Source organism: Mustelus asterias, chromosome 26 (assembly GCF_964213995.1).
Source record: "Mustelus asterias chromosome 26, sMusAst1.hap1.1, whole genome shotgun sequence".
Lineage (NCBI taxonomy): Eukaryota > Metazoa > Chordata > Chondrichthyes > Carcharhiniformes > Triakidae > Mustelus > Mustelus asterias.
Window position 1 is genome coordinate 39864333 of NC_135826.1, and position 25472 is coordinate 39889804.

Sequence of the window (25472 nt, forward strand, 5' to 3'; positions counted from 1 at the left end):
GACAGAGGGTGGTGGTGGATGGAAAATTTTCGGATTGGAGGCAGGTTGCTAGCGGAGTGCCACAGGGATCAGTGCTTGGTCCTCTGCTCTTTGTGATTTTTATTAATGACTTCGAGGAGGGGGCTGAAGGGTGGATCAGTAAATTTGCTGATACCAAGATTGGTGGAGTAATGGATGAGGTGGAGGGCTGTTGTAGGCTGCAAAGAGACATAGATAGGATGCAAAGCTGGGCTGCAAAATGGCAAATGGAGTTTAACCCTGATAAATGTGAGGTGATTCATTTTGGTAGGACTAATTTAAATGTGGATTACAGGGTCAAAGGTAAGGTTCTGAAGATTGTGGAGGAACAGAGAGATCTTGGGGTCCATATCCACAGATCTCTGAAGGTTGCCACTCAAGTGGATAGAGCTGTGAAGAAGGCCTACAGTGTGTTAGCTTTTATTAATAGGGGGTTTGAGTTTAAGAGCCGTGGGGTTATGCTGTACAGGACCTTGGTGAGACCACATTTGGAATATTGTGTGCAGTTCTGGTCACCTCACTATAAGAAGGATGTGGAAGCACTGGAAAGAGTGCAGAGGAGATTTACCAGGATGCTGCCTGGTTTGGAGGGTAGGTCTTATGAGGAAAGGTTGAGGGAGCTGGGGCTGTTCTCTCTGGAGCGGAGGAGGCTGAGGGGAGACTTAATAGAGGTTTATAAAATGATGAAGGGGATAGATAGAGTGAACGTTCAAAGACTATTTCCTCGGGTGGATGGAGCTATTACAAGGGGGCATAACTATAGGGTTCGTGGTGGGAGATATAGGAAGGATATCAGAGGTAGGTTCTTTCCGCAGAGAGTGGTTGGGGTATGGAATGGACTGCCTGCAGTGATAGTGGAGTCAGACACTTTAGGAACATTTAAGCGGTTATTGGATAGGCACATGGAGCACACCAGGATGATAGGGAGTGGGATAGCTTGATCTTGGTTTCAGATAAAGCTCGGCACAACATCGTGGGCCGAAGGGCCTGTTCTGTGCTGTACTGTTCTATGTTCTATGTAAGATTCATCAGGAAGTTGCCGGGTCTCGAGGCCGTTGGCGATAAGAAGAGGTTGAATAAACTAGGACTGCTTTCACTGGAAAGATGGAGGCTGAGGGGAGACCTGATGGAGGTCTACAAAATTGAGGCATAGACGGTGAATAGTCAGGGCTTTTTCCAAGGGTGGAACTGTCAATTACAAGGGGCCGCAGGTTCAAGATGAGAGGGGAAGTTTAAGAGAGATGTGCGGGGGGCGTTTTTCCACACAGGAAGTGGTGGGTGCCTGGAGCACACTGCCAGAGGAGGTGGTGAAAGCAGGCTCATTGGCAACATTTGAGAAGCATCTGGATTGGGTACGTGAAGATTTGATTTATTATTGTCACATATATTAATATACAGTGAAAAGTATTGCTTCTTGCGCGTTGTACAGACAAAGCATACCGTACATAGAGAAGGAAAGGAGAGAGTGCAGAATGTAGTATTACAGTCATAGTTAAGACGTAGAGAAAGGTCAACTTAATACGAAGTAGGCTCATTCAAAGGTCTGATGGCAGCAGGGAAGAAGCTGTTCTTGAGTCGGTTGGTAGGTGACCTCAGACTTTTGTATCTTTTTCCTGACAGAAGAAGATAGAAGAGATTATGTCCGGGGTGTGTAGTGTCCTTGATTATGCTGGCTGCTTTTCCGAGGCAGCAGGAAGTGTAGACAAGATTCAATGGATGGGAGGCTGGTTTGCGTGATGGACTGGGCTTCGTTCATGACCCTTTGTAGTTCCTTGCGGTTTTGGTCCGAGCTGGAGCCATACCAAGCTGTGATACAGCCTGAAAGAATGCTTTCTACGGTGCATCTGTGAAAGTTGGTGAGAGTTGTAGCGGACATGTCAAATTTCCTTAGCCTCCTGAAAAAGTGGTGGCGTGGGTGGGCTTTCTTAACTATAGCGTCGGCGTGGAGGGACCAGGATAGGTTGGTGATCTGGACACCTACAAACTTGATGCTCTCGACCATTTTCACTTTGTCGCCTTTGATGTAGGCAGTAAGTAGCATGTCCTCCATTGTGCTTCCTGAAGTCAATGACTATCTCCTTCGTTTTGTTGACATTGAGGGGGAGATTATTGTCATTGCATCAGTTCACCAGATTCTCTATCTCTTTCCTGTACTTCCCCTCATCATTGTTTGAGATCTGACCCACTACAGTGGTGCCATTAGCAAACTTGAAATTGAGTTGGAGGGGAATTTGACCACACACTCATAGGTGTGTAAGGAGTATAATAAGCGGCTGAGGACACAGTCTTGTGGGGCACCGGTGTTGATGATGATCATGGAGGAGGTGTTGTTGCCTATCCTTACTGATGTGGTCTGTGGGTTAGGAAGCCGAGAATGCAGTCGCAGAGGGTGGAGCCGAACCCCAGGCCACGGCGTTTGGAGAGGAGTTTCATAGGAATAATGGTGTTTAAGGCTGAGCTGTAGTCAATAGGAGTCAGACATAAGTGTCTTTGTTATCCAGGGTTGAGGCCAGGGAGATGGCGTCTGCTGTGGACCTGTTGCGGCGATAGGCAAACTGTAGTGGATCCAGGCAATCTGGGAGGCCGGAATTGGTGCCATGACTAACCTTTCAAAGCACTTCATAATGAAGGATGTCAGAGTCACTGGATGATAGTCATCAAGGCACACTGCCTGGCTTTTTCCTTTGGTACAAGGATAATGGTCGTCGTCTTGAAGCAGATAGGGACCTCAGATTGGTGTAAAGAGAGGTTACTACGAATACCCCCGACAGCTGGTCTCCGCAGGATCTGAGTGCTCGTCCGGGTACCCCACCTGGGCCAGTCGCTTTCCGTGGGTTGACTTTCGAGAAGACTAGGGAGGAAATCGAGGGATACTATCTGAGTCAGGGCAGAAGATTTTTTATTTAGTTTAGTTAGGACATCATGATCAGCACGGGCTTGGAGGGCCGAAGGGCCTGTTCCTGTGCTGTACTGTACTGTTCTTTGTTCCATCTGGGAACAGGCTGTTTTAGATTTGGTTTTGTGGGGGCAGTGACTACAATATGATAGAATTCCAAATACAGTTTGATGATGAATGCCATAGGTCCATAACCAGTGCCTTCAACTTAAATAAGGGCAATTATAATAGTATGAGGGAGAAGTTGTCTAAGGTGAACTGGGTAAACAAGCCAAGATACAGGTTAGTGGTGAGCAATGGCTGATAAAATTAAAGTTTATTAGTCACAAGTAGGCTTACATTAACACTGCAATTAAGTTACTGAGAAAGTCCCCTAGTCGCCACACTCCGGCACCTGTTTGGGTACACTGAGGGAGAATTTAGCACAGCCAATGCACCCTAACCAGCACATTTCTCGGACTGTGGGAGGAAACCGAAACACCCAGAGGAAACCCACGCAGACATGGGGAGAACGTACAGACTCTGCACAGACAGTGACCCAAGCCGGGGATTGAACCTGGGTCCCTGGCGCTGTGAGGGAGCAGTGCAAGCCACTGTGCTGCCCTTGATATTCAAACAGCTGGTCCAAAATGCTCAGCAGGAGTTTATAACAATCAAAAGGAGGGATTCCACGAGAAAGAGGCAAAATCCATGGTTAACACAGGAGGTCAGGGATAATGTTCAATGGAAAAGCAGGATATACAAAGTGGTAACGGATAGTGGTAGACCAGAGGACTGGGAAGGTTTTAGGATGCAGCAGCAAAAGACTAAAAAGCTAATAAGGGAGAAAATAAATTTTGAGAGAAAACTTCCGTGCAATATAGAAACAAACTGTAAGAGTTTATATGGATATATAAATAGGACACGGGCAGCTAAGGTAAATGTGGGACCTCTTTGATAGAGGTAGGTGAATTGATAACAGCAAACAAAGAAATGGTAGATATCCTCAATGAATTTTTTGCATCCATCTTCATCGTGGAAGACATTGCGAATATCTCGAAGATATCAGATGGACTGATTACAAATAACATGGTAAAACTTACAAAAATCCCAATCACAAGGGATAGAGTATTAGAGAAATTCAAGGGGTTAAAGGTGGACAAGTCGCCAGGACCTGATGAACTGCACCGTAGGGTTTTAATGGAAGTGGCTACAGAGATAGTGTGCCCATTGGTTGAAATTTTTCGTAACTTGCTAAATTCCAGGAGAGTACCAGAAGATTGGAAAACAGCCAATGTGACCCCCTATTCAAAAAGGGAGAAAGGCAGAAGGCAGGAAGGCCCGTATAGTTTAATATCTACTATTGGCAAGACATTAGAATCAATAATCAAAGAGGAAATAGCTAATCATTTCGGAAAGCTGCAGGTGAATGAAGTGCAGAGGGATCGACATGTTCTAGTGTGAGCATGCAGGTCCCAAAAGTAATTAAGAAGGCAGCAGCATTTTGGCTTTTATTGCAAAGGGGTTAGAGTTTAAAAATAGGGAGGTTTTGTTACAATTGTACAGGGTGTTGGTGAGGCCTCATCTGGAATATAGTGTCACAGTTTTGGTCCCCTTAGCTAAAAAAAATGATTAAGTAACATTGGAGGTGGTCCCAAGGAGATTCACCAGATTAATTCCTGGGATGAGAAGGTTATCCTATCAAGGGAGACTAAATAGTTTGGGTCTGTATTCCTTTGAGTTTAGAAGAGTGAGGGGTGACCTTATGAAAACATATCGGATCCTGAGGTGGCTTGGCAGGGAGATGTTTCACTGGTGGGAGAGTCTTGAACAAGGGGATATAGCTACAAGATGAAGCACTGGTTATTTCAGACTGAGGTGCGTAGAAATTTCTTCTTGCAGAGGGTGCTGAATGTCTGGAATTCTCTGTCCCAAGGGTAATGGAGGCTGGATCGTTAATTAGAAGTATTTTAGGGGGGGGGGGGGGTAGATAAATATTTGAACAAGGAATAGAGGGCTATGGGGAAATGGCACAGAAAAGGAGTTGAGGCTGGTAGAAAGCAGCCATGATCATATTGAATGGTGGGGCAGGCTTGAAAGACCTGGTGGCCTACTCCTGCTTCTGTTTCGTGTGTTCACCTCTGGACAAGACTTGACCTGGTGTTTCCAAACTTAGCTGGGTAGGTGGAAATGAAACAAAGTAGTGTGCAAAAGGGATATCATCCTGTTGAGGGTGATTGGTCATTTGAAGTAAGTGACATAGAACATAGAACAGTACAGGCCCTTCGGCCCACGATGTTGTGCCGAGCTTTGTCCGAAACCAAGATCAAGCTATCCCACTCCCTATCATCCTGGTGTGCTCCATGTGCCTATCCAATAACCGCTTGAAAGTTCCTAAAGTGTCCAACTCCACTATCACAGCAGGCAGTCCATTCCACACCCCAACCACTCTGAGTAAAGAACCTACCTCGGACATCCCTCCTATATCTCCCACCATGAACCTTATAGTTATGCCCCCTAGTAACAGCTACATCCACCCGAGGAAATGGTCTCTGAACGTCCACTCTATCTATCCCCCTCATCATCTTATAAACCTCTATTAAGTCTCCCCTCAGCCTCCTCCGCTCCAGAGAGAACAGCCCTAGCTCCCTCAACCTTTCCTCATAAGATCTACTCTCCAAACCAGGCAGCATCCTAGTAAATCTCCTCTGCACTCTCTCCAATGCTTCCACATCCTCCTTATAGTGAAGTGACCAGAACTGTACACAATATTCCAAATGTGGTCTCACCAAGGTCCTGTACAGTTGCAGCATAACCCCACGGCTCTTAAACTCAAACCCCTGTTAATAAACGCTAACACACTATAGGCCTCCTTCACAGCTCTATCCACTTGAGTGGCAACCTTCAGAGATCTGTGGATGTGAACCCCAAGATCTCTCTGTTCCTCCACATTCCTCAGAACCCTGCCGTTGACCCTGTAATCTGCATTCAAATTTGTCCTACCAAAATGAATCACCTCGCACTTATCAGGGTTAAACTCCATCTGCCATTTTTCGGCCCAGCTCTGCATCCTATCAATGTCTCTTTGCAGCCTACAACAGCCCTCCACCTCATCCATTACTCCACCAATCTTGGTGTCATCAACAAATTTACTGATCCACCCTTCAGCCCCCTCCTCCAAGTCATTGATAAAAATCACAAATAGCAGAGGACCCAGCACTGATCCCTGTGGTACTCCACTGGTAATTGGTCTCCAGTCTGAAAATTTTCCACCCACAACCACCCTCTGTCTTCTATGAGATAGCCAGTTACTTATCCAATTGGCCAAATTTCCCTCTATCCCACACCTCCTGGAATTGTTATAGCTCTAGCTTTGACTGGAATTGTTATAGCTCTAGCTCGTTAGAGGGGTCAGTTTTTGTTCAAAGCGTGCAGGAAGGTTTTTTGACTCAGTATGTAGACAGGCCAACTAGAGGTGAGGCTATATTGGATCTGGTGCTGGGAAATGAGCCAGACCAGGTGCTAGACTTGGAAGTTGGTGTGCATTTTGGTGATAGTGACCACAATTCGGTTACGTTCACCTTAGTGATGGAAAGGGATAGGCATGAACCTCGGGCCAGTGGTTTTAGCTGGGGGAAGGGTAATTATGAGGCTATTAGGAGAGAATTAGGAAACATAGGTTGGACTAGGAGATTACAGGGACTGGGAACGTCCGACATGTGGAGTTTTTTCAAGGAGCAGCTACTGCGAGTCTGTGATAGGTATGTCCCTGTCAGGCAAGGAGGAATTGGTAGGGCTAGGGAACCGTGGTGCACCAAAAAAGTTTCTTTGTTGGTTAAAAAGAAAAAGGAGGCTTATGTTCGGATGAGACGTGAGCACTCGGGTAGTGCACTAGAAAGCTTTAGATTGGCTAAGAGGGAGTTGAAGAGCGAGCTTAGAAGGGCTAAAAGGGGACATGAGAAGACTTTGGCGGATAGGGTTAAAGAGAATCCTAAGGCGTTCTATAGGTATGTCAAGAACAGAAGGTTGGTTAGGGCAAGTTTAGGGCCAGTTATAGATGGCAGAGGGAAGTTATGTGTGGAACCGGAGGAGATTGGTGAAGCATTGAACCAATATTTCTCTTCGGTGTTCACGCAAGGGGACATGAATATAGCTGAGGAGGACACTGGGTTGCAGGGGAGTAGAATAGACAGTATTACAGTTGATAAGGAGGATGTGCAGGATATTCTGGAGGGTCTGAAAATAGATAAATCCCCTGGTCCGGATGGGATTTATCCAAGGATTCTCTGGGAGGCAAGAGAAGTGATTGCAGAGCCTCTGGCTCTGATCTTCAGGTCGTCGTTGGCCTCTGGTATAGTACCAGAAGATTGGAGGTTAGCGAATGTTGTCCCATTGTTTAAGAAGGGGAACAGAGACTTCCCCGGGAATTATAGACCGGTGAGTCTCACTTCTGTTGTCGGCAAGATGTTGGAAAAAATTATAAGGGATAGGATTTATAGTTATTTGGAGAGTAATGAATTGATAGGTGATAGTCAGCATGGTTTTGTGGCAGGTAGGTCGTGCCTTACTAACCTTATTGAGTTTTTTGAGAAAGTGACCAAGGAGGTGGATGGGGGCAAGGCAGTGGACGTGGTATATATGGATTTTAGTAAGGCGTTTGATAAGGTTCACCATGGTAGGCTTCTGCAGAAAATGCAGATGTATGGGATTGGGGGTGATCTAGGAAATTGGATCAGGAATTGGCTAGCGGATAGGAAACAGAGGGTGGTGGTTGATAGTAAATATTCATCATGGAGTGCGGTTACAAGTGGTGTACCTCAGGGATCTGTTTTGGGGCCACTGCTGTTTGTAATATTTATTAATGATCTGGATGAGGGTATAGTTGGGTGGATTAGCAAATTTGCTGATGACACCAAAGTCGGTGGTGTGGTAGACAGTGAGGAAGGGTGTCGTAGTTTGCAGGAAGACTTAGACAGGTTGCAAAGTTGGGCCGAGAGGTGGCGGATGGAGTTTAATGCGGAGAAGTGTGAGGTAATTCACTTTGGTAGGAATAACAGATGTGTTGAGTATAGGGCTAACGGGAGGACTTTGAATAGTGTGGAGGAGCAGAGGGATCTAGGTGTATGTGTGCATAGATCCCTGAAAGTTGGGAATCAAGTAGATAAGGTTGTTAAGAAGGCATATGGTGTCTTGGCGTTTATTGGTAGGGGGATTGAATTTAGGAGTCGTAGCGTTATGTTGCAACTGTACACAACTCTGGTGCGGCCGCACTTGGAGTACTGTGTGCAGTTCTGGTCCCCACATTACAGGAAGGATGTGGAGGCTTTGGAGAGGGTGCAGAGGAGGTTTACCAGGATGTTGCCTGGTATGGAGGGGAGATCCTATGAGGAGAGGCTGAGGGATTTGGGATTGTTTTCGCTGGAAAGGCGGCGGCTAAGAGGGGATCTTATTGAAACATATAAGATGATTAGAGGTTTAGATAGGGTGGATAGTGATAGCCTTTTTCCTCTGATGGAGAAATCCAGCACGAGGGGGCATGGCTTTAAATTGAGGGGGGGTAGTTATAGAACCGATGTCAGGGGTAGGTTCTTTACCCAGAGGGTGGTGAGGGATTGGAATGCCCTGCCAGCATCAGTAGTAAATGCGCCTAGTTTGGGGGCGTTTAAGAGATCCGTAGATAGGTTCATGGACGAAAAGAAATTGGTTTAGGTTGGAGGGTCACAGTTTTTTTTTTTTTAACTGGTCGGTGCAACATCGTGGGCCGAAGGGCCTGTTCTGCGCTGTAATGTTCTATGTTCTATGTTCTATGTTCCTTCCTTACTCCATGAGCTGACCATGGGGAACCTTATCAAACGCCTTACTAAAATCCATGTATACAACATCAACTGCTCTACCTTCATCGACACACTTAGTTACCTCCTCAAAGAATTCAATCAAATTTGTGAGGCAAAATGACTTAGTATTCGTTAGGAACTTTAAATTTTGTCCGCCTGGCCTCCCTGGGAAAATCATAAAAACGGTTCCCGGTGTCCCATCTGATTGATCTCCGAGGAGGAAAAGTAAGGAAACATGGAGACCACAAGGAAAAGAGAAACGAACATAATACAAACAGAGCAGGATGCTATACCTGTCCTCTACATTGTCTCCATCAAACACTCCCCCGGCAGGTACAGAATTAGTCAAATCCCCTGCCTCCCAACATTAAATCTGGTGCTGATAGAGTTGGTCACTTCAGGTAAAATATTAAGTACATGTTGAGCTGGATGTTAAAGATTCCACAGTTTGGAGAGATGCAGGGAATTGTTTCTCTGCCAAGGCAACATTCTTCCCTCATCCAATATCTCCATTGATCTCTCTGCTATTCAAGGCATGTTGTGTGTAATTTGGATCCAACAGTAGTGACTTCACGTTAAACCAGTTTGTTGTACTTGGAAATGTTTGTGCTGTTTCTCAGCAACTTGATAATGTGCGATGATCTTGTGCCAATTGATGTCTGTAAGGTATGCATAAAAGGAGGGAGAGAGGGGCATGCCCAATAAGGTCAGGGCTTGGTGCTGGGGATTCAGAGTGAGCAAGTTTATGGATTTTACAAGGGCCCTCGCTGATTGTTTAACAAGCAACTGGCCTTGTAACCCTGGTGGCTTAGGATGTCTCCTCTTCTGGTGTTCCTCGATTCTGTTGTTAACCCACCAAAGTGATTTATCAATTGGGTCAAGGGATTTGGAGATAGGGCAGGAGGGTAGACTTGGTGGAACGAGGCGGCACGGTAGCACAGTGGTTAGCACAACTGCCTCACAGCTCCAGGGACCTGGGTTCGATTCCCGGCTTGGGTCACTGTTTGTGTGGAGTCTGCATGTTCCCCCGTATGTGCATGTGTTTCCTTCAGGTGCTCCGGTTTCCTCCCACAGTCGAAAGACGTGCTGGTTAGGGTGCACTGACCGTGCTAAATTCTCCCTCAACGTAGCGGACAGGCGCCAGAGTGTGGCAACTAGGGGATTTTCACAGTAACTTCATTGCAGTGTTAATGTAAGCCTACTTGTGACAATAAACTTAAAGATGTCTAACCTCACCCAATGATAGTCCCAACTTCACCTACCATCCTTCCACCATGTCCCTCAGTAATTTGCCTCTGCAGAAACACATTCATTGTATCTTAGCACTGCCTGCTTTAATGTCTTACCTTGATAACTTATTCTTCACTTTCCTTTGGGTGAAAATGTTCACCTGACTATACTGTTTACTCCTAACAATGTTCTCTGGAGTTTGACCTCCCACACCACAATGAACAGTTTACCTTCTAATTTGGAGCCTGCACTAATGAGTTGTATCCTGGATGTGTTGCAGGTGGCTAACCTGAATGTAAAGGATGGTACCTTTACGCTGAAAGACTTTGCATACAAGGAGATCCAGAGAGATTGGCCTGGATACTCAGACGGTGACCAACAGTTACTGAAGAGAGTTCTTGTTCGGTAAGTTACATTTACGGGGAGGGGGTTAAAAAGTGGTTAAAATGGATATAGAGGTATAAATGAAGCCCAGCTGAGAGTTTGAGTTGACCAGAGTTTTGTCAAAAGAATGGATATTGAAAATGTTTTCCCAGGTAGAGAGAAAATTACTATTGTGTCAACACCCGACCAGGCTAAGGCTGATAAATAGCAAATAACGTTTGCACTGCACTAATATCTGGCAAAACATTTGAAAGTATAAATAACAACCTTTCTTTGACAGCAACCTGTATTTATTTCACGCTTATGACATAGTAAAACATCGTGAACATTTTTTACTTTATTCATGCAATGTAAATGTTGCAAACAAGGCCAGCTTTTATTGCCCATCGCTAATTGCCATTGAGAAGTTGTAGTGAGCCACCTCCTTGAACTGGTGTAGTCCGTGCGGTGTAGGAACATGCATTGTGCTTTTTTTGGTAATGGTTTGATACAAAGTTTCGAAGTCATTACCATTACCCAGCATCAACTTCCTGGGAGTCGTCATTAACCACAATCGTCAGTGGCTTTATGTGACTACTACAGGTCAGAGGCTGGGTATTCTTTTGCGAGTGACTCTCCAAAATGCCTTGACCACCTAAAAGGCACATATCAGGAGTGTAATGGCCTGCATGGGTGTAGCCCACCAACATTCAAGAACCTCAACATCTTTTAGAACAAAGGTATCAGCACCCCATCCACTGGCTTAATCATTCATTCCATTCACCACCAATGCATATACTATCTAGAGAACCATTACATCAAGCTGCCAAAGCTTCTTTAGCAACACCTCCCGGAACCCGCCCACCTGGAAGGACAAAAATACGAGAAACAAATCTATGTTACTCTCCGAGCCAAAAGTTGGAATCCATTGGTGGTCTCAATTAGAATCAATCAGTTTAGGCCTTTGGAGCTTTGAACCTTGAATCTTGCTGGAAAATAAGTAATACTTAGAGACACAATGATCCACTTTGGTAAAGAAAATCCTCAACTTCAAGTTCTTCTGGCAAGTTATTGTAATTTATGTTAATTTAAGATTAAGAAAGGAATCCTTGATTTTCTACAGGCCGGTGAGCCTTGCGGCAGTAGTGGGGAAATTATTGGATTCTTTGAGACAGGATTTACTCCCATTTGGAAATAAATGAACGTATTAGCGAGAGGCAACATAGTTTTGTGAAGGGGAGGTCGTGTCCCACTAACTTGATCAGGTTTTTCGAGGAAGTGCCAAAGATGATTGATGAGGGTAGGGCAGTGGATGTTGTCTACATGGACTTCGGTAAGGCCTTTGACAAGGTCCCTCATGGCAGACTGGTGCAGAAGGTGAAGTCGCATGGGATCAGAGGTGGGCTGGCAAGGTGAATACAGAACTGGCTCGGTCATAGAAGGCAGAGAGTAGCAGTGGAAGGGTGCGTTTCTGAATGGAGGGCTGAGACAAGTGACGTTCCTCAGGGATCAGTGCTGGGACCTTTGCTGTTTGTAATATATGTAAATGATCTGGAGGAAAATGTAACTGGTTTGATTAGTATGTTTGCGGACGACACAAAATTTGTGGATAGCGATGAGGACCATCAGAGGATACAGCAGGATATAGATTGGTTGGAGACTTGGGGGTGGAGAAATGGCAAATGGAGTTTAATCCGGACAAATGTGAGGTAATGCATTTTGGAAGGTCTAATACAGATAGGAAATATACAGTAAATGACAGAACCCTTAGGAGTATTGATAGGCAAAGGGATCTGGGTGTACAGGTACACAGGTCAATGAAAGTTGCAACGCAGGTGGAGGAGGTAGTCAAGGAGGCATATGGCATGCTTGCCTTCATCAGCCAGGACATTGAGCTTAAAAATTGGCAAGTCCTGTTGCAGCTTTATAGAACCTTAGTTAAGCCGCACTTGGAATATAGTGTTCAATTCTGGTTGCCACACTACCAGAAGGATGTGGAGGCTTTGGAGAGGGTACAGAAAAGATTTACCAGGATGTTGTCTGGTATGGAGGGCATTAGCTATGAGGAGAGGTTGGAGAAACTTGGTTTGTTCTCACTGGAACGACAGAGGTTGAGGGGCGACCTGATAGAAGTCTACAAGATTATGAGGGGCATGGACAGAGTGGATAGTCAGAAGCTTTTTCACAGGGTGGAAGAGTCAATTACTCGGGGGCATAGGTTTAAGGTACGAGGGGCAAGGTTTAAAGGAGATGTACGAGGCAAGTTTTATTTTGCACAGAGGGTGGTGGGTACCTCGAACCCGTTGCCGGGGGAGGTAGTGGAAGCAGATATGATGGTGACAAACACATGAATAGGATGGGAATAGAGGGATATGATCCCCGGAAGGGTTGGGGATTTGAGTTCAGTCGGGCAGCATGGTCGGTGCAGGCTTGGAGGGCCAAAGGGACTGTTCCTGTGCTGTAATTTTAGTTAGATTAATAGAGATGTGGAAACAGATAAGTAACAACAACACTCAATAGTGAAAATCAAATACTTACCTGTAGTTATCAAGTGTTTTGTGTATGACCCTAGTGATATCGACATCTTTCTGACGATAACGATGTGTACAAGAGATGCCCTGGCATTAGTAGTACACTCTGGGCATTCCCTGGCAAGAGTGCTGGAATGTAAAATCAGTGGTATAATCTGAACAATGTTTATTGACCAAAATAATACTGTAAGAAAAGCAACAGGTACAGAAAAATATGGAAGAGCAAATTTTCCAATTGTGATCTTTCAGTTCCTGGATTTGGTCTCGAGGGGTAACATTCAGGAGACCCTGTTCCCTCACTGACCTCTGTTGATGAGGTGTCCAGCTACATGCTGGAATACAGGAACAGAAGCTGCCTGTTCAGACACTCAAACCAGTCCTGCCTTCCAGTTAGATTGTGCACTTCGACTCCATTTGCTTGCCTTGTTTTCCTAATCCTAAAGACCTTTGCCCTACATAAATACATCAATGCCAGTTTTAAACTTTCCAACTGACCTCCAGCCTCAACAACTTTTTTCAGGAAGAGTTCGAGATTTTCACTAGCCTTTCTATGAAGAAATTCTTCTAAGCATTACTCCTGAATGGCCTGGCTTTAATTTTAAAGTTACGCACCCTTGTTATAAAGCGCGCACACACACACACACAACCCCCCCGGATATAAACCTAGTCTATGAATTTGGGCCACATAATTTAACACTTTTAGCCCAGATATTATTCTGATGAATCCGCACTGCACTGTCTTCATGGCCAGTAAAGCACCCTCAAGGCAGCACAGTGGTTAGCACTGCTGCCTCACAGCACCAGGTAGCTGGGTTCAATTCCGACCTCGGACAACTATCTGTGTGGAGTTTGCACATTCTCCCCGTGTCTGCGTGGGTTTCCTCCGGGCGCTCCGGTTTCCTCCCACCGTCACAAAGATGTGCGGGTGAGGTTGATTGGTCCTTCGTGTCAGAGAGGTTAGCAGGGTAAATATGTGGGGTTATGGGGATAGGCCCTGGGGTGGGATTATTGTCGGTACAGGCTGAATGGGCTGAATGGCCTCTTTCTGCACTGTAGGGATGCTAAGGTGTGTTGCCCAGTGGGAGTAAGGCACATGAGCTGATCCTGGGAAAGGAATGATCAACGCAATGCTGCATAGACTGGGGGCGGAAGCAGACGACAGCAGCACAAATGCAGGGAAAGTATGTGAGTGGGAAGCAATCCTCCATGTTTGAACAACTCCTTTCCCACTTGATTCTTTCATCCCTGTATCAATGTTCCCTTTGTGTTGTTCGCTTTCAGGTAGGACAAATGTCGGGGTGTCTAATTTTCCAGCACGGTCCTGACATTACTCATGACTCTTGTAAGCTTCAATCCACATTTATCTCCTTGTTTTCGCCACCCCATTTAGCCAGCATTCTGATCGATTGAAATAGGATTTCAGATTCAGCACTGTGGGCTTTGTATGTATGCTGTGCTCTGCTGTATTCTGTGCCAATTGATTACTGTCCTCCAGGTTGGAAATGTAAGGCTTTGTCTGACCTGGGAGACTTGACAGCTTTGCACTTGTTCTTTCTGACAACAGAATGCATGGCTGTCACAGGAGTGTTAAACTTCACACTGACTCCTACAGTGGCTGCAATTTCAGTTATTTGAGAGCTGACAGTTTTCCAACTTCCAAAGTATCTGCTGCATAATATCAACAAATTGCTGCAAATTTCAAACTTTGTCACACAATCCATACCCTGATTAAAGTGACTATAGTTACATAGTTACCCTGCTGAAAAGCAGTGATTCTGTAGTTACACAGTGAGTGATCCTTACCCTGCTGAATAAACAGTGTCTCTGTACAGTTACACAGTGAGTGATCCCCCCTTACCCTGCTGAAAAGCAGTGATTCTGTACAGTTACACAGTGAGTGATCCTTACCCTGCTGAATAAACAGTGTCTCTGTACAGTTACACAGTGAGTGATCCTTACCCTGCTGAATAAACAGTGTCTCTGTACAGTTACACAGTGAGTGATCCTTACCCTGCTGAATAAACAGTGTCTCTGTACAGTTACACAGTGAGTGATCCCCCCTTACCCTGCTGAAAAGCAGTGATTCTGTACAGTTACACAGTGAGTGATCCCCCCCTTACCCTGCTGAAAAGCAGTGATTCTGTAGTTACACAGTGAGTGATCCTTACCCTGAATAAACAGTGACTCTGTACAGTTACACAGTGAATGATCCTTACCCTGAATAAACAGTGACTCTGTACAGTTACACAGTGAGTGATCCTTACCCTGCTGAATAAACAGTGACTCTGTACAGTTACACAGTGAGTGATCCTTACCCTGAATAAACAGTGACTCTGTACAGTTACACAGTGAGTGATCCTTACCCTGCTGAATAAACAGTGACTCTGTACAGTTACACAGTGAGTGATCCTTACCCTGAATAAACAGTGACTCTGTACAGTTACACAGTGAGTGATCCTTACCCTGCTGAATAAACAGTGACTCTGTACAGTTACACAGTGAGTGATCCTTACCCTGAATAAACAGTGACTCTGTACAGTTACACAGTGAGTGATCCTTACCCTGAATAAACAGTAACTCTGCACAAATACAATAGAAAGCCTCATAGTTTTAGAAAAAATATGGAATGGTGCTTTCCAGTTTTTGTAAAGTGAAGGCTCTTATTCTGTGGAAGCCTCCTTTTTAAGTATTCAGTAATTCATTAGCTTTAATATTCTGTTGTATTGATAACTGTTAAACTCAGGCAAGAATGCAACATCATTCTAGCCATGTCTTGGTGCTGTTCCACATACATGACCCTGCAGTATCTAAAGGGTTAAATGTTTGTTACAGTCTACTCCCTCAACAGGACTTCCTCGATCTGAACCACATTTTCTCATGAGCTGTGCTACCAGCTCTGCAGCAGCCAGATCTATAAATAGTCACAGGAAAGGATGGGTTCAACTGAGTAAACAGCATGTGGTTCCCTGCAATCAGCCAGGCATCAGAAAAGAAAATGCCACCTAAAATTCTTCTAACTGCTATGGCATTTATCTGATGGGCACCAAGGAGCCGAGGACATTGCTACTGTGTCGAGAGAGGTCCACAGGGAGGCTATAACTTGTTGCATTCTCCCAGAGAGCGTGTTTGATATGGACCTTGGGTTCTACATTAATTGCTTCCTTTTCAAACAGAATTGGATGAAAATAGTTGCAGAAGGGATTGTATGTTGCAAGACAAATGTTGACATATCCAGAGAGAGACATGCCCAATCAAACCTTTGTGTTGTAGTTTAAGGGAGTATTGCCTTTAAATGCCATTATTTAAAGATTAATTGAGGAGGTGGCCTGATAGAAGTTTCAGTTGATGTAGGGTTCAATAGATGATATTTCCACTTGCAAGGGAACCAGAACTAAAAGCCATTAAAAACAAGATATCCAAGAGAAACCTCCCTACCCACAACGATAAGCATGATGTGGCGATGCCGGCGTTGGACTGGGGTGGGCACAGTAAGAGGTCTCACAACACCAGGTTAAAGTCCAAAAGGTTTATTTGGTAGCACGAGCTTTCGGAGCGCTGCTCCTTCATCAGGTGGGTGAAGAGTTGGGTTCACAAACAGGGCATGCCCTGTTTGTGAACCCAAGTCTTCACTCACCCGATGAAGGAGCAGCGCTCTGAAAACTCGTGCTACCAAATAAACCTGTTGGGCTTTAACCTGGTGTTGTGAGACTTCTCACAGTGATAAGAATAGGGACTCACCATTACATGGCGTAGTCGAAGTGAATAGCATGCACTTATGAGCGAACTAGATAAACACATGAGGAAGAAAGGGAAATAAAGGATACACTGTTAGAGTTAAACGAGGATGTGGAGCATAACCAGCATGGATCTGTTAGCCAAATAGTCTGTTTCTGTGAACTCCATATAATATACTTTGTAACCGTTAGCTTGATTTAAGATTAGGATGTGCTGGAGATAGATTTTTGATTGACGAGAGTTGAGGGTTGTTTCGGGAGCAGACACAGAAAGTGATGTTGAGGCCATAGCCACAGATCTTATTGCTCAGGGGGCTGATCGGCCGACTCCTAATTCTTGTGTTTTTGTATTTGATGCTCTGAGGAGGTTTTCCCCAGAAAGCTCATATTGTGATCCTAGCTGTTAATACAGGACAAGTCGGATCCCAGAGTGAAAGTTGGCTTGATAGACCTGAGCTTTTATCTTTTTTAGAACCATGGAGGAAAGTTACTGAACAGATTCACAGGAGTCTGCTGATGAACTTTTAACACAAAAAATAAAGCATTTATTTAGTAAGAGAAATGAACTGTATTACACCAGATGAAAAGGTTGGAAAGATCCCAATACAAACACAAGAAAATGATTAAATATTCACTATTCCTTCACCTATCTCTTTACAGACACTAGCAAATTTGGAGAGATAAAAGGATTCACCATATCTACTCTTAATATTCAGGATAAGTATGCAATACATGTGAACCAACTGGCAGACTGTGGACACACCAAAGTAAATGGCCAAAGGAGATGCTGGGATTCGATTCACATCTTCAGGGCTGAGATTGATAGGTTTTTGTTTGTTAAGGATATACATCAACAGATAAATAATATTAAGGTGCAGAACAATGTTTATCTTCCAGTGCAGTTGTGAAATCATCCTCAAATGCTGTGACAAGTGGTGTTCCTCAGGGATCAGTGCTGGGACCTTTGCTGGTTGTAATATATATAAATGATTTGGAGGAAAATGTAACTGGATTGATTAGTAAGTTTTGCGGACGACACAAAGGTTGGCGGATTTGCGGATAGCGATGAGGACCATCAGAGGATACAGCAGGATATAGATCAGTTGGAGACTTGGGCGGAGAGATGGCAGATGGAGTTTAATCCGAACAAATGTGAGGGAATGCATTTTGGAAGGTCTAATACAGATAGGAAATATACAGTAAATGGCAGAACCATTAAGAGTATTGATAGGCAAAGGGATCTGGGTTTACAGGTACACAGGTCACTGAAAGTGGCAATGCAGGTGGAGAAGGTAGTCAAGAAGGCATACGGCATGCTTGCCTTCATCGGCCGGAGTATTGAATTTAAAAATTGGCAAGTCATGTTGCAGCTTTATAGAACCTTAGTTAGGCCACACTTGGAATATAGTGTTCAATTCTGGTCGCCACACTACCAGAAGGATGTGGGGGCTTTGGAGAGGGTACAGAAAAGATTTACCAGGATGTTGCCTGGTATGGAGGGCATTAGCTATGAGGAGAGGTTGGAGAAACTTGGTTTGTTCTCACTGGAGCAACGGAGGTTGAGGGGAGACCTGATAGAAGTCTACAAGATTATGAGAGGCATGGACAGAGTGGATAGTCAGAAGCTTTTTCCCAGGGTGGAAGAGACAATTACTAGGGGGCATAGTTGTAAGGTGTGAGGGGCACGGTTTAAAGGAGATGTACGAGGCAGATTTTTTACACAGAGGGTGGTGGGTGCCTGGAACTCACTGCCGGGGGAGGTAGTGGAAGCAGATACGGTAGTGACTTTTAAGGGGCGTCTTGACAAGTACATGAATGAGATGGGAATAGAGGGATATGGTCCCCGGAAGGGTAGGGGGTTTTAGTTAAGTCGGGCAGCATGGTCGGTGCAGGCTTGGAGGGCCGAAGAGCCTGTTCCTGTGCTATAATTTTCTTCTTTTTTCTTAAGCTGAGACTTTCGGTGACTGTTCAGGTGGATGTATCAAATCCTGTGACGCTGCTCAAAGCAGGGCAGGGGAGTTCTCCTGATGCTCTTACCACCTTGACCAACATCAGCCCCAAATTTTATGACAAATTTATGACATCCATACAATTCTCACAATACAAATGATCATGATCACAACCTTTACAGCAACTGAAATTCAAGCACATTAGTACATATGTGTTGTTATGTTTGTTTCGCAGGGGGACTCCCCTGAATCTTTTATCTGTGCTTTTTGTGGGATGTTGCTGAATGGCTGCTGTTCACTGAAATACCTGTCACTGCATTTGAAAATAATTCACTCTATAAAATAGTTTGGTACAGCAGAAAAGGCGGTTCTAAATTCCGGGGTTAGTACTCCTCAAGAGGACAAAGTCACTCATATTCAGTCAGAAGCTTATTACTTATGACCCTGTTTATCAAATATGCAGGTGTAGAGTTTTTAAAGCTGGATTGAGGTGTGAGCCAGAGACCATGGGTGTTGTGATGTTAGAATTAAGACAGGGGCAGCTCTCCTGTGCAGATCGGTTCTGAATAGTCATCAACAGTGTTAGTAAACTCACTTTTTAGTTGCTAATATTCCATGTTTGGTTACCTGAGATTTTACTTGTCAATGTCCCACATCTTGCTTACTTCCTGGGTTTGAGTGCATTGGTGAGAAAACCACAAAGAACCAGCATGCTTAAATGCATTAAAACGCACCCATTCAATTCACACACACAACTTGCTCCAACCACTACTATCCACTGACAGATCTGTAACCACCGGCACCTCACCCAATGTTGAAGAGCTCAAAGTTCTGCCCTTGGACAATCTGGCAATTTGGAAACAATGTTTGTTTAATGTCCCATAGAATCATAGAATCCTACATTGCAGAAAGAGGCCATTCGGCCCATCGAGTCTGCAGCGACCACAATCCCACCCAGGCCCCATCCCCATAACTCCATGCATTTACCCTAGCATGGCCAATCCACCTAACCCGCACATCTTTGGATTGTGGGAGGAAACCCACGCAGACATGGGGAGAACGTGCAACTCCGCACTGACAGTGACCCGAGCTGGGAACTGAACCCGGGTCCCTGGCGCTGAGACACAGCAATGCATGTCACCGTGCTGCCCCAAGATGCTTCACAGGATCATTAACCAATAGAATTTGACAAAGTCAGATAACGAGATGTCAGAACAGGTAACCAAGAGGTAGACTTGATCAAGGAGATATAGCTTTAGGATCTGTTTAAAGAAGGGCAGAGAGGTTTAAGGAATGAAATTCTCTCCTGCTAGTGTCTTCAAAACCTATGAAAACCCTTAAAACATTAGTCATGGCACATATCATGTCATGCCATCAAGGTTAGTCATCGCACTGCATGGGCAGCACATTCGCACTGCTGCTTCACAGTGCTAGGGACCTGGGTTCGATTCCTGGCTTGGATCGCTGTCTGTGTGGAATTTTCACGTTCTCCCAGTGTCTGGGTGGGTTTCCTCCGACGTGCTGGTTAGGCGCATTGACCCGAACAGGCGCCGGACTGTGACGACTAGGGGAATTTCACAGTAACTTCATTGCAGTGCTAATGTAAGCCTTACTTGTGACTAATAAGTAAACTTCACTTCAACTCCGACCTCCCAGATTGCCTGGATCCACTACAGTTCACCTATCGCCCCAACAGGTCCACAGCAGACGCCATCTCCCTGGCCCTACAATCAACCCTGGAACACCCGGATAACAAAGACACTTACGTCAGACTCCTACTTATCAACTACAGCTCTGCATTCAACACCATTATTCCTACAAAACTCATCTCCAAACTCCGTGGCCAAGGGCTTGGCTCCTGCCTCTGCAACTGGATCCTAGACTGCAATCAGTAAGGATAGGCAACGCCCCGCCCCCCACCCCCGACGATCATCCTCAACACCAGTGCCCCACGAGGTTGTGTCCTCAGCTCCTTACTATACTCCTTTTACACCTGTGTGGCCAAGTTCTGCTCCAACTCGATTTTCAGGTTTGTTGATGACACCACCGTAGTGGGTCAGACCTCAAACAATGATGAGACAGAGTACAGGAAAGAGATAGAGAATCTGGTGAATTGGTGCAAAGTTATTCATCTCTCCCACAATGTCAGTAAAACGAAGGAGATAGTCATCGACTTCAGGAGGCGCAGAGGTGAAAATGCCCCCGTCTACATCAAAGGCGATGAAGTGGAAATGGTCAATAGCTCCTAGTTTCTAGGTGTCCAGATCACCACCAACCTGTCCTCGTCCGTCCACGCTGACGCTATAGTTAAGAAAGCTCACCTACTTTCTCAGGAGGCTAAGGAAATTCGACATGTTTGCTACGACTCTCACCAATATTTACACCATCGAAAGCATTCTTTCCGGATGTATCACATCTTGGTATGGGCTCCTGCTCTGACCAAGACCGCAAGAAACTAAAAAGGATTGTGAATGTAGCCCAGTCCATCACACAAGCCAGTCTCCCATCCATTGACTCCATCTGCATTTCCCGCTGCTTCAGAAAAGCAGCCAGCATAACCAAGGACCCCACGCAGCCCGGACATTCTCTTCCCCCACCTTCTTCCGTCAGAAAAAAGATACAAAAGTTTGAGGTCATGTATCAACCGACTCAAAAAACATCATCTTCCCTACTGCCATCAGACCTTTGAATGGAACTACCTTATATTAATTGATCTTTCTCTATGACTCCCTCGCTATGACTGTGACACTACATTCTGCACCCTCTCTTTCCCTTCTCTCCGATGTGCCCTATGAACAATATGCTTTGTCTGTATAGCGCGCTAGAAACAATACTTTTCACTGTATGCTAATACATGTCACAATAAATCAAATCAAAGTCCAGACAGCTGATATCATGATTGCCAGTGACAGAGAGGTAGAAACAGCGAGTGCACAACTCGCCAGAATTGGAGGACTGCATCGGCCTCTGAGGTTGTGGGCTAGAGGGGGTTGCAGAGATGGGAAAAGGAGCAAGGCATGGGGGGATTTGAAAGTAAGGATGAAAAACACAAAACAACTTGTGGACACTATGGAAATTTAATGTGTGTCGCATTACAGCAGATCGTGATGTCTCCGCAAAGCTTAAAATAGTGGGCTGGGTTATTTCAATTTATTGCCTGTGTGCTCAGACAGAAATGGAACTGGAACAAGGAATGCACTGAGCACCGTGACGGGTCTGACCAGGGTCCCAGCAGCGTGTTGGGGGGACACGTTTGATCCCAGTTGGCAGTTCTGACTTTTCTGTCGGCTGTGGTTTACCAACTCTCTAGTATGGTTAGTTGAGAAAGGTGCACCAGGATAATTTAGCGATGTGTATCTGTGCCACCTTCCTCTGTGCAAGCCTCTCACTCCTGCCTCTGACCCAGCCTTCTCTCACTTTTGGATGTTAATTCTGTTTCCATAGGAAATCCTGTCAGCCGTACAATGCCAGTGGGGGCTCTGGGGAGACGCCTTCATCAAGTCCAAAGGAGAGCGCAAATTCAGCCTCTCCACCACAGGTATGACACCCACAGCAAGGTGCTGCTTAGTAAATTGTCCGCCTGAGTTTCTGTCTCTGTGACTCTAGTATTTTGGCCGTGTTGCCTTTCAGGCTGTGTGACGCACCACACTGGAGTGTCTGTGACAGTAGCCCCACCTGGTGGTTGTTGACGTGATTACAGCCAAAAATCATAGAATCCCTACAGTACAGAAGGAGGCCATTCGTCCCATCAAGTCTGTATGACAACAATCCCACCCAGGCCCTATTCCTGTAACCCCACACATTTACCCTGCTAATCCCCCTGACACTAGGGTCAATTTAGCATGGCCAATCAACCTAACCTGCACATCAGGTTCGATTCCCGGGTTAGGTCACTGTCTGTGTGGAGGTTGCACATTCTCCCCGTGTCTGCGTGGGTTTCCTCCGGGTGCTCTGGTTTCCTCCCACAGTCCAAAGATGCGCGGGTTATGTGGATTGGCCATGCTAAATTGCCCCTTGGTGTCGGGGGGGCTGCATGGAGCTGTGGGGATGGGGCCTGGGTGGAATTGTAGTCGGTGCGGATTGGGATTGTGGTCGATGGGCTGAATGGCCTCCTGCTGCACTGTGGGATTCTATGATTCTATCTTTGGAGTGTGGGAGGAAATCAGAGCACCCGGAGGAAACCCACACAGACACGGGGAGAACGTGCAAACACTGCACAGATGATGACCCGAGGCTGGAAGTGAGCCTGGGTCCCTGGTGCTGTGAGGCAGCAGTGCGAACTGCCGTGCCGCCCATTTACGACTAGTCAGGAAATAAGAGTTATTTAAGCTAGTCTTCATGTGGCAACGTCCCAATGTTAGCCGGGTGAGCTTACTAATCCCACTAAAAGATATCCTTGGGTCATGTCTTCGAGTGAGGCTCAAACACAAACCCTTCCAACTTTAATGACGGGGCTCTTACTGAATTAGTTTTGTCACTGGTGTCAGCTTTATGGAAATAGTAAAAGGCTTTCCTCCTGTGCACAAGGGGATAGTTTGTTCGCAAATGTGCTGCTTTGTTTGCTGTCAGTGAATTAATATTGATACCGTACATAACAGTGAATTTCAGTGCCCATTGGTGAATTACTGCTTCAGGGCGGATGGATAACTGAGGGAATGCCGCATTGACCATCACCAATCGTGTTGCAGCAGAATTATAAGAGCAGGAGGAATAGGAGTGGAGGATCTTGCGGCCCCTCGTGCCTGCTCTACCATTTGTTAAGATCAAGGCTGATCCAACTCACGGCTACCCCAACTCTACCACCTGATCCTCATTTTTACAAAGCATTCGTGGGGATGTGGGGTCGCTGACTAGGCCAGCATTTTATTGCCTATCCCTAATTGCCCCTGAGAAAGTGAAGATGAGCTGCCTTCTGTAATTGCTGGAGTCCATGTGGTGTAGATACACCCACAGTGCTGTTAGTGAGACTAACTGGATTGCACTTTGGAAGAGCCAGTGCATGCTTGACAGTGTGAATAGCTGCCTCCTGTGCTGTGCTATTCTGATGCTATCCACTAGTTCCCCAATCTGTGCTACTAGCTTGGTACATTGGGGAAACCATGCAGACGCTACGACAACGGATGAATGAACACCGCTCGACAATCACCAGGCAAGACTGTTCTCTTCCTGTGGGGGAGCACTTCAGCAGTCACGGGCATTCAGCCTTGGATCTTCAGGTAAGCGTTCTCCAAGGCGACCTTCACGACACACGACAGCGCAGAGTCGCTGAGCAGGAACTGATAGTCAAGTTCCGCGCACATGAGGACGGCCTAAACCGGGATGTTGGATTTATGTCACATTATCAGTAACCCCCACAGCTTGCCTCCTGGGCTTGCAGAATCTCACGAGCTGTTCTGTCTGGAGACGATACACATCTCTTTAACCTGTGTTTAATGTTCCCTCCACCCACATTGTCTGTACCTTTAAGACCTGGCTGGCTGTAGGATTCGCATTCTAATCAGTATTCTGCAACTTGATTTTGTGTCTGTTTGCACTGTTTGAGAGCACATTTCCACTCCATCTGATGAAGGAGCAGTGCTCCGAAAGCCTATGGTATTTGCTACCAAATAAACCTGTTGGACTTTAACCTGGTGTTGTGAGACTTCTTACTGTGTTCACCCCAGTCCAACGCCAGCATCTCCACATCCTTCAGGTAGCACAGTTACTGTGGAAATAAAGTAATATGTGTCATGAACAGTTTCTGATATAGTCTTATCAGTTAAGGCTGTGCTTGCACTGAAATAACTTGAAGTGTTTCCTCTTTCTAGAAACGATCATTGCCCACCGATTTTATTGATCCATTGGCCAATAAGAAGCCAAGGATATCTCTTTTGACCAGTCGGGTTCCACCGACTTTAAATGGCAGGATAAATCCCTCCAATGGGAAAGAGGCAGGAGCTCCCTCTATCCAGTCGACTGCCCCCGATTCGGTGAGCTCCACTTCCACCTTGCCGGCGCTCGTGGAGATTCCGCGACCACACAACCTCCCTTCGGAAGTCAGCAGCAATTCAAGTCACAATGGCCGGGACTGCGAAAGCCAGGAGGTCCCAGAGCGAACTGTCTGCCCGCCCCCCTCGCATTTTCCTCATCCGAGCGCACCTTCACTCCACGTGAAGTCAAAGAAAAAGCCTAAAAAGCATAAGGACAAGGAGCGAGCGAGGGAGAAGCAGGGCAGCGAGGAAGGGTGCGGAGAGCGAGTAAAAGTCTGTGATTTCCTTCAGAGTTGCAGGGAGCAGAAGAAAACTGCTCCACAGAAAGCTGCAGGTGGGTGTTCATAGAATCGTAGAAATATACAGCATGAAAAGAGGCCATTAGACCCATCGTGTTCATGCCGGCAGATATGAAGCCATCCAGCCTAATCCCACTTTCCTGCTCTTGGTCTTCAGAATATTTAAAAAGCACTAGGATATTGCCGTAACCCTGTAGGTTACAGCAATATCCTAGTGCTTTTTAAATACTCTGAAGATTTCTGCCTCTATTCTCCTTTTCAAGCAATGAATTCCAAATTCTCAGTACTTGCTGTGTGGAAGAATTTCCCTCTAAACCTCCTACCTCTTAGTTTAAATCTGTGCTGCCTGGTTATGGACTCTTTAATCAAAGAAAATAGGGCCTTCCTATCTATAGACCCTTCATAATTTTACACATTTCATTTCGGTCTCCCCTCAGCCTCCTTTGTTCCAAAGAAGACAGCCTCTGCCCATCCAATCATTCCTCATCCCTAAAATTCCAGTCCCAGAAGCGGTCTTGTTAAATCCCCTCTCTATCCTTTCTCGTGCAAACATATATTTTGTCCCCATTGTGTGGTGACCAGAACAGTACATGGTACTCCAGCCATGGCCTAACCAGTATTTTACACAGTTCCAGCATAACCTCTGAACTCTTATATTCTAAGCTTCAGC

The 25472-nt window shown here is 45.6% G+C and overlaps 1 protein-coding gene across 2 annotated transcripts in view; it reads left to right on the forward strand.

The window, feature by feature from the left end:
- Nucleotides 1–25472, forward strand: part of ell (elongation factor RNA polymerase II) — a 150594-nt gene that overhangs the window by 111407 nt on the left and 13715 nt on the right. For both annotated transcript variants that reach the window (XM_078198524.1, XM_078198525.1), the window contains 3 exons: nt 10238–10362; nt 21979–22072; nt 24342–24837. In XM_078198524.1, coding sequence (XP_078054650.1) covers nt 10238–10362; nt 21979–22072; nt 24342–24837 — 715 coding nt within the window. The remainder of the gene's footprint in view (nt 1–10237; nt 10363–21978; nt 22073–24341; nt 24838–25472) is intronic.